General features: G+C 46.8%; 4 protein-coding genes and 1 long non-coding RNA gene across 5 annotated transcripts; 2 read left to right on the top strand and 3 right to left on the bottom strand.

Moving 5' to 3' along the window:
- Positions 1–1,576: 1,576 nt before the first annotated feature.
- LOC9638362 lies at positions 1,577–3,487 on the top strand. The gene is made up of 4 exons (XR_002993166.1): positions 1,577–1,681; positions 1,734–1,784; positions 1,855–2,080; positions 2,146–3,487. It is a non-coding gene; the product is annotated as an uncharacterized LOC9638362 (long non-coding RNA).
- Positions 3,474–4,418, bottom strand: LOC9638547 (chalcone--flavonone isomerase 3). The gene is made up of 4 exons (XM_024681934.1): positions 4,354–4,418; positions 4,214–4,294; positions 3,992–4,153; positions 3,474–3,932 (listed from the first exon to the last, which is right to left on the bottom strand). Exons 1-4 carry the CDS (start codon positions 4,376–4,378, stop codon positions 3,550–3,552), a joined length of 651 nt encoding a protein of 216 aa, XP_024537702.1. The 5' UTR covers positions 4,379–4,418; the 3' UTR covers positions 3,474–3,549.
- A 756-nt stretch (positions 4,419–5,174) lies between these two features.
- On the top strand, positions 5,175–6,196 carry LOC9638361 (auxin-responsive protein SAUR50). Its single transcript, XM_024681971.1, has one exon. It carries the CDS (start codon positions 5,503–5,505, stop codon positions 5,965–5,967), a length of 465 nt encoding a protein of 154 aa, XP_024537739.1. The 5' UTR covers positions 5,175–5,502; the 3' UTR covers positions 5,968–6,196.
- LOC9638360 (auxin-responsive protein SAUR71) lies at positions 6,188–6,964 on the bottom strand. Its single transcript, XM_024681972.1, has one exon. It carries the CDS (start codon positions 6,771–6,773, stop codon positions 6,333–6,335), a length of 441 nt encoding a protein of 146 aa, XP_024537740.1. The 5' UTR covers positions 6,774–6,964; the 3' UTR covers positions 6,188–6,332.
- Positions 6,965–7,499: 535 nt separating this feature from the next.
- Positions 7,500–8,675, bottom strand: LOC9638546 (GRF1-interacting factor 1). Its single transcript, XM_002976855.2, has 3 exons — positions 8,671–8,675; positions 8,429–8,513; positions 7,500–8,352 (listed from the first exon to the last, which is right to left on the bottom strand). Exons 2-3 carry the CDS (start codon positions 8,483–8,485, stop codon positions 7,828–7,830), a joined length of 582 nt encoding a protein of 193 aa, XP_002976901.2. The 5' UTR covers positions 8,486–8,513; positions 8,671–8,675; the 3' UTR covers positions 7,500–7,827.
- Between the last annotated feature and the right edge of the window lie 6 nt (positions 8,676–8,681).

Genomic DNA, 8,681 nt, shown 5'->3' with positions numbered 1-8,681 from the left:
TCTTTTAACACCCAGCTAGAGGCAAACTAAACCTATTAATATCAATCACAATATATAGTGTGATTTAAGTAATCAACAAAGTCAAATTTAAAACCCTTCTAATACCAAATATAAACTCTTTAATTTGGATTTTTCGGGAAGTCATCTAGCTTAGTACTATTTGAACCCAAAGATGCTTAACCATAAATATTTTAATATCCTTAACTAATTGAAAAAGGGGTGTAATTTTATTCATGGGCCCTTTCCCTTTATATTTAAATCATAGATCATTTTTTGAGTTGTTCTTTATAGTTAGTTGAAAAGCGTCATCAAAGGTGGTTGGGGCAAGTGCATTTAGTCCCACAAGATGTTGATAAAGCGTTAACCACAATATTCCTAATTTAATCTGCTCTAATATATTTTGCTCCACACAAAGAAAAAGGCTTTAAAAGTGAACATCAAATTGCATAATGAAGTCAGACAACCCTTAATAGAGACAATGGAATTGCTAGAATATATTATCACAATTGTCAACATGTTTAAATGCACATTTAAGATGTTTAGAAGAAAGTTGTAATCCATACTAGTAGTTACACTTAAACCATTATACCATTGAAATGGTATCCTTTTAAGATATATGGGAAACTTGTGTAGACATTAGGCAATATCCCAAGAATGATAGGTGGCAATCACTATAAAGTGATTAAACCAATAATATATATCATCCCTAAGATTCATATAGAAGAACTTCGGCAAGACACAAAATTTGCTTGCAAGAGCAAAAGAAGTTATATACACATGTTGTGAATGCCACTATCAACTAAGTTTGATTGTTCAACTACAACCATATAGCATTGAGCAATTATACTACTTACTACTCCAAAGTCAAAAGAAGAAGAGGCTATTTCTCTAATATGAAAATGAATGAAAAGAAGAAAAGTAAATGAGAAGAAATGGAAAAAATTAGAAGAATAAAAGAGATCTAGATGATAAGTTAAATCTAAATTAAAAGCACAAATCAAAGCACTCCTTGAGGGAGAATCAAAATTTTCAATGCATAGAATACAGAAATACATATATTTGATTAACCCAAAAACCTTAGCTTATATGCAAGAGTGGATTGAAACCAATATAATGGCTACCAAAATCCTACTATACTAATAATAATATGTGGCATTATAGTTGTACAATTGGACCTCACAAAATAAATTATATTTTTCAAAATAATCATAGCTATTAAATTTAAAATTAAATCTGGATCATACAGATATCAACATTAATAAGAATATATACCTATCAAATAATAGATTAAACGTTTTAATTTTGAATAGCTATGTTACTAAAATAATAATTTACTGTGCATTGTCCATTAGGCTTTGTAAGTGTATTTAATTTGTATTTGACACTATTTGGAGAAAACTTGACATTTATATGTGCTTAAACCAAAAACCATGGCAAATTAAAAATTCAGTATACTCGAGTTTTATATGGTAGATGCACGTGATCGTTTGTAGAATGACCACGACTTACTGTTAAAGAAGGACTAGTCTCACTTGGGAGGCTTGACTTTTCTGATTGCAGAAAAGTCACAAATCACAGCGGTTATAAAATCAGAGTGTGTTACTTTCTGTGCTTGGATTGGAAATGGCGATGAAATCAACAAGTGTCATTGCAATTGCTGTGGTGCTGCTGGTTCTCTTGGGTATAATCTCCGCTTGAGTGAAGATTCTTTCTAATTCTTGTTCATGTATCAGGGGGTGCGATGCAAGCTGAAGCTGCTGGACAGCGGGCGCTCCTCCAGCGAGGTGAGCGATCAATCTTACATGATCTAGTATTAGATCTTATTCCATTTTTATATAACGTTGGCTTTTCCAGTTTGCCCAGCTGTGTGCCAGTACACTCGAGTGGTTTGCGGAGGCGTTCTGAATAGGAATGCATGCTTTAACTCTTGCAATCTCCCGCGAGGATGCCGACCAGTGTGATCTGATCCACAGTCCCACGTTATCCCATCAATAAAGAGCTATCTTGTTTGTTATGGTACCAGTTTAGGGTTCTAGCGGAGTTCAGGACCAGGAAGTGAAAGCTCTCGTTTCCTGCCATGGTGAGTCCATTCTTAAATCTTTCCTGAGTGGAGTGAATCATGCCAGGCTATGGAGTCGAGTGTAGCATCTTCACCAGGATGGGAGAGTCGTCGGCATTCCGGAGCTGGAGCTGGGAAGTGCCAGCGTTTGAGCCCAGGAGTTCTTCCGCGGCGAATAGCACCTTGTGGAGTGACGTGGATGGAAACAATTTGCAAACTCCATCTTCTTGGCGCTTAAAGGAAGAGGAGGAAATTCGGAAATGCTCCATTCCTCCATCACCATGCCCGGCGGTACCGTCCTGGCGTGCTATTTCGTGAGCCATGGTAGACCCTTTTGCAAGGCTTCTCGACTGTACCGCGCGGTGAGAAGATGAACGCTCACACATTTCCATCCCAAAGGACGCCGCCAAAGCCATTGAGCTGCGTCTTGGAAACTAAGTGGCTGGAGGACTTTGTGAAAAGGTATACCAGCCTTTTGTGGAGCAACTCCTGGATTCCATGGAGGTGAAGGTGAAGTTTGTCCAACCGCGATATCGGCAAACCAGGGCTTACCAGTATGGCTTGAGCCCTTAGGTGGAAAGATGGACGAAGAAAGGAGCTGCTGCTGCTGCTACAGCTGAGAAGATCACTCAAAAATAAACTAAAGAGAAAATCACATCGACACAAGCTAAAGAAAGCATCGATCCCAACTGGAGAAGAAAAACAGAAGGACAAGAAAATAGCGGAAGCCGAGCCGGAGGTCGTGGTGTCCACATCGCTGCAATACTCGAGCGGAACAAGGATGATCAAGTTTCCACGGGTTTGACACCGGGGGAAAGAGCGGCACACCGGACGACTTGGTGGCGGACTTGAGCACCGCACTGGAGATGACGACGGCTTTGAGGCGAAGATCGATGGAGCAAACATGGCCTTTAGCTTGGGTTACGACGCCCACACAGAACCGCTCTCACTTCATATCCTCGAGTACGAAGTTTTGGACCGGTGGATTACTGAGCACAACGAAAGGCTGTTTCGCTTGCTGGGGGACGAGCCGGGAAAGATGATACTCTATGGCGAGTGGATGGTGGCCATTCACTCGATCCATTACTAGGATACCGGACTACTTCATCGCATTTGACATCCTGGACGTTGAAAAGGAGAGATTTTACAGCCGGGAGAGGTTTAACGCTGGGATCAAGCAAGCGAACGAGCTGAGGAGGAGTCGATAGAAAAAGTTCCCGGGATCTTCATGGTTGATGGGATGCTGGTCAAGAGCAAGGCCAAGTGGATGAAGCTGCTGATGTCTTGCAACTCGGCGGACAGGGATGGAGCCGTGGAGGGGATTTACGTCAGGATTGACGAGAGGGATTGGTGGTGAGGCCGGATTTTGTTCCAAGGAATGAGCAGTGGTCCAAATTTAAGATCACGAAGAACATACGTCAACGTTAATCCCGTGAGGTATTCGTTTGATCTTACTACACAAAGAGATGGTAAACTCTCGAAACGTTCGATTACAGTAGCGCTGAGAGGCGTTGCGCGATACAAGCTTTCGAAGCTGGAGACACCGGGTTCTTCCCGATCATGGTGCTCAGGAGAGCGTTTGCAAACTTCACGTTTCCTATCGAAGACGAGATTTTTAAGTTGGATGGCTCGTCTGGGTCCGTAAAGCCGACTCCAAGGCCGGAGGAGGAAGACACGTAAAACGGCCCCATTCCTGGCTTGAGGGCCTGGTCCTCGAAAAGTTTGGAGAACTCTTCAATTGCCTTCTCCTCGTCCTCGCCAAGAGAATTCGACTCGGCCAGCACTTGCTTTGTGTTCTCCATGACTTTCTTTGAGAAGTCGGTGCCAGGAAGAGGCTTGAGCATCGTCACGCTAAAGATTTTCTCGGATGGAGCTAGCGTAAGAAAGAGTAGATCAAAACCTTGGATTGGATTGCAACAGTGTCATACATACCATTGATGATATCCGTGAAGAAATCGTCCTCCTTCTCCAGCTCCGAGCCAGATTTGCCCGACCATTTCCCGGAAAGATGTTTCAAGATGCCGTCCTCGAAGTAAAATCCCAAAACTGTGACAGTGATGGTCACTTGGGGATTTATCTGTATGTTCCGGACACCTGAAAGACACTGGCATTACAATCAATAGCTCTGGACAAGAAACATGGCAGGAAATTTACCAGCTCCAGCGAGGAAGAGGCTTTTCTGTGAAACCGGAGATGTCAAACCTGGAGGAAACTGAGTCCCTTCAATTACAAGACCTTTCACACAATCCCAGTCACCACATTGCTCCATTTGAGATATTGCTTCCTAATTTTACCTTGCTTGAGGAGCTCCGGAGCCATAGCTGGTGTAGCGAGGGTTCACAGAATCTGAAAGTCCACCCTGTTGGACTTATAACTTAGATATTCTCAGCTACCTGTCGTCCTTCCCGTCCACAGATTAATCAAGAGCAAGCTAAATTAGTACTCAGCCTCCCAATTCTTGGAAAAAAACTGTCAGAGCCAAGTCAACCAAAATCAATCAGATTTCGTCTAGGTATATTCCGTGATAGTGGACAACTGACGGGAACCACGCAAAAACAATGAAAATTGTGGAAACGACGAAACAACTGAGTCTTGATTTCAAGGTTCGACCTCCAAAAAAAAAACAAAATGTACAGAAGGACAAATCCGTGCGACCTGGTGTTTGGAATCTTTTCCCGTGGGTCCAAGTCTACAACGTAGGATACGTGTATGTACTGTATGGAGACTGTTCTACATACACATCCGTCAAGGTGCACTTGCGGGTACTCTCTCCGTACCTTCGCATGCAAGAATTTTTCAGAATTCAAGCACAAACACTTGCAATTGGGCAATTTTCTTTTCATTTTGTTCTTGGGTGGTAGTTCAGTGGTCTCCACGATGACGGTCATAATTTACAGCAAAGCTTCAAGCCATTTGGGGGAAAGAGTGTTGTGTGGGCCTCTCGTGAAGTGTGGGGTAGAATAAATTTCTTCACAAACTTTACACAAAGGCCGCTTTAGGTACATTTTACATTTTAAACGAGGAGACGTTGGCTGGCGCTTGCGCTCAAGTGTTAGCGAAGGTGGCGGTAAAGCAAAACAAAAGAAAGGGAGAGAAAGAGTGGGGCATGTAGATATGTCTGCTGCCTAGTCAAATTCCCCCAAAAAAGGGGTAATTTCTCTAGAGCGCTCTCCAAATCCTCACAAAGATTTGTCTAATCTCTCGTTTCTCATGATCTCTTAGTGTGTGTGATATAAGGGAGGTCATCTTCTAGCTCTTGTCTTGCGTTCTTACACAGAGGCCCCATTTTCGATCTTGCAAATCTGTCTTGGCGCGCTTTCTTCGTCACACACGAGGCGGACGCTGAACCAAAGATCTGTCATTTATCTCCAGGAATTCGCCACAAATCCCACATATCTCCGCAAATAAAAAGAGGGGAGAGCATTTCCCGTTCCAGAGAAAGTATGATCCACAGCAGCAGCAACAACATCCACAACCTGGTGGTGAGCAAGGCCAAGAAGATGGGATCCCAGCACGAGCAGCACCAGCACCATCTGGGCTTCCACTTCAATCTCATGGGCTGCTCCACTTCCAACGTCGTGGAGCGCAAAGCCGTGTATTGCAAGCTAGATCCTCCGAGAAGAAGCGTCAGCTCCGGCGGCAGCAGCAGCGCCCGGATCTCCAGCGACGTCCCGAAGGGCTGCTTGGCGGTGTACGTGGGCGAGGAGAGGCAGCGCTACATCATCCGAGCGCATCTCCTGAATCATCCCGTGTTCCGCCCGCTGCTCGAGGAATCCGCGTCCGAGTTTGGGTTCAAGCACAGCGGCGGCCTCAAATTCGCTTGCGACACCCGCCAGTTCGAGCAGATGCTGCTGCTCGTCAAGAACAAGGACAGCGATCTCAAGGATTTGGGGAGAAAATCCTTCTGATCCATCCACAGAGTCCGCGGGGAGGAAAGAACAATCCGTTTGATTGGCAAGGTGGAACAGCACAAACACAGGGCTTTCTAGATATTTTTTTTGATTTCTTGAGTGGGGAATGATCGATCTACTTCTCAAAGAGTGGCGGATCTCGATCGTGGTAGACCACATTCTTCTTTGTACAGAACCGAAGATACTTTAGGGTTTTGCTAGTCAAATCACAAGCATATTCCACGAATGTTCATACTCCAATAGAATATTCAACAGATGCTTTGTTACAAGCATATTCCAGGAATGTGGATTTGCGGGAGGAATATTCTCCTTTCTCCTTGCCAAGAACAAATGGGCCGAAGTGACTTTCCAGGGGGCGATGATCATGCCCACGCGTAGAAATCCACAAGCTCCTCCGCCGAGTCCCTGATCTCCGCGGCGTCGTCGCTGCTGAGAATCCACAGCAAATGCTCAAACAGCACGACCTCGCAGGGAATGCACATCTCTTGCTCGAGCGCGGCGGCGCTGGAGGAGAAATCCGGGGGATTCCCCGGCGACGAGCCGCGATCCAGGGCCTCGCGCGCGGATTTCCTGGCGAGGAGGGACTTGAAGAGAGGATGATTCACGTATTCGTCGCCAAGAACATACCTCCGCCTCTCCCTCCCAACGTACACTGTGAGCGCTCCTCCCTCGGGCAGCAGCGCCGCCGCGTCGCCCTCGCCGCCTCCTTTCCTCCATTCTGACTCCATCGCCGGCGCGCTCGAGAAACTCCCCGCGCATGAAAACTTCTGCCATCGCCTCACCATTTGCTTCACTCTGTCCATGGAATGTCAAGAGAGCAAGAACGAAATCGAGTCGATCGGCGGAAATCGCCAAGAAAGAGAGATTGATTCCGGCGAAGAGAGTGATCGATTCAGAGAAGAAAATCGCGAGCGAAATCTCCCTCCTCCAATCTATCGCAGCTTCTCACACCGCGGCCTGGGAAGAGAGAAATGCGCTGTCGGCGGCATTAAGCCCTAGAGCTTCCAGCAAGAAAGTTTCTATATCGGACTTACTCTGGTTTTTTATGTGCTAGTGGCAGTCAAAGACAAAATCTCACCGCCTGTTAAAGGTAACACGCCCCCGCCACCTGGAAACGGCCGTCACGACAGCAAATGGGCATCGCCCGCGTGTCCACCCTGCCAGCGTGGCACTTGCCGCGGTCGTTTTAAATTCGCCAACGTCAAAACCCATTGGAATGGAAACCATATCGTTCAGGTTTTAATTAACGTGCATGCCATTTAGCATAGTTAATTGCTCCCCCGGCCCCGGGTGATGCAAAAGTTGACGCCAGCCACGCGGGCGAGCCCTCAAGCGATTAAATCTGGAAATAATTCCAACACTGCCATGTGCCTAACCACAATAGATTAAACCAATGATTGGAACCATGCACCGGCTTTTCTCTCCTCCGGCTTGCTGTCCCTCTCGCTCGAGAGACATTCCCTTTGTCGTGGAGTTCCTCGATCGATCGATCGATCGAGCGAGAGTGAGAGCAAAAGCGGTCGAGCTCATTAAAGAAACGACGAAAAGGATTTGATTACATTAGTACAAACAAAGTGGGAGCTTACAGACAAAGATGGAACTTTGCGGAACTAAAGATACCATCACTTGATCTATGCAAAAGGGGAAAAGGAGAAGAAAGAAAGACGAAAGAGAGTTAGCACTGGAAAGCCTCCCTGCTCTTGCCGCTGGAACTTTGCCCGTGAAAAGCTCTCGGCAGGAGACCATCCATCCCAGGAAAAAGAATCGAGAAACAAGTGAAAGAAAAACGAGCCTGGCTTGTAGCTGTGTTGTCCATCTCAGCGATCTGGAGTGTTCCCTTCTGGCGCTCTCTTCCCGTTAGTTCCCGTCCTCCTCGGAAGCTTTCAAGTAAGATGGCTCGGTATCTTCTCCTCCTTGAACTCCGGAAGCACCGCCATCTCCGCCGCCGCCACCTCCGCCGCCACCACCGCCGCCGCCGCCCATCTCCCGGTTCCCGGGAGCGCCGCTCCTCATGTCCTGTCCGAGCCCGATGCTCGTCTGGAGGCCATCCCCGCCACCTCCAGCGCTGGCATTTGCTCTCCCAAAGTCCGCAAAGCTCCCGGCACCCGCCGGGCCATTGCCGCCAACGCCAGCCTCCCCGAGCATGTGTAGTCCGTTGTGAGCTCCTGAGACCATCCCTGCGTGGACGGCCATGGCTTGCTGCTGTGCAGCCGCGGCGGCGGCGGCAGCAGCGGCGGGATGCATCGGGCCTTGCGCTTGCATGTACTGCATTGGATTTCGCTGCCCGAGCATCGACTGCTGCATCATATGTTGTTGCTGCTGCTGCTGCTGCTGCTGCTGCATGTAGTGCTGCCCCGGTTGCATCATACTCCCGGGAGGAACCTAAAAAAAAAAGAGAATTTTTCTTAAGCATCCACACTAAACTATTTCTTCTTCTCGCAGTTTACGTCAAAGGTACCTGAGCAGCTGTAAGAGGTGGTTGTGGCTGAGCGTCAGCTATGGCAGCGAGGTACATGAGATTTTGCTGGAGTTTCAGCTGGTACCTGAAAGAGAAAGCAGGGAAGAATTAAGTTCCACCTTCCATGAATTCGGTGTTCATCCAGCGAAAGAAGGCAAAAGCTTAAAGAAATGAAGAAGAGATCCGAATAGAAACCAGAGAGAGAGAGGGGGAGATCGAAGATTTTCGAGTCAGTGGCATACTGCGCGCATTC

Source organism: Selaginella moellendorffii, unplaced genomic scaffold (genome assembly GCF_000143415.4).
Source record: "Selaginella moellendorffii unplaced genomic scaffold, v1.0 SELMOscaffold_32, whole genome shotgun sequence".
Classification (NCBI taxonomy): Eukaryota; Viridiplantae; Streptophyta; class Lycopodiopsida; order Selaginellales; family Selaginellaceae; genus Selaginella; species Selaginella moellendorffii.
This window is presented reverse-complemented; position numbering and strand designations above follow the sequence as displayed.

Coding starts and splice junctions, on each gene's coding strand:
- LOC9638547 (XM_024681934.1), bottom strand. CDS start 4,378: ATGGCTCCGGAGCTCCTCAAGCAAG. Junction 4,154..4,213: donor CCTCTTCCTCGCTGGAGCTG/GTAAATTTCCTG, acceptor AGTGTCTTTCAG/GTGTCCGGAACATACAGATA. Junction 3,933..3,991: donor CTTCACGGATATCATCAATG/GTATGTATGACA, acceptor TTCTTACGCTAG/CTCCATCCGAGAAAATCTTT.
- LOC9638361 (XM_024681971.1), top strand. CDS start 5,503: ATGATCCACAGCAGCAGCAACAACATCCACAACCTGGTGGTGAGCAAG.
- LOC9638360 (XM_024681972.1), bottom strand. CDS start 6,773: ATGGACAGAGTGAAGCAAATGGTGAGGCGATGGCAGAAGTTTTCATGC.
- LOC9638546 (XM_002976855.2), bottom strand. CDS start 8,485: ATGTACCTCGCTGCCATAGCTGACGCTCAGCCACAACCACCTCTTACA. Junction 8,353..8,428: donor CACCTCTTACAGCTGCTCAG/GTACCTTTGACG, acceptor TTTTTTTTTTAG/GTTCCTCCCGGGAGTATGAT.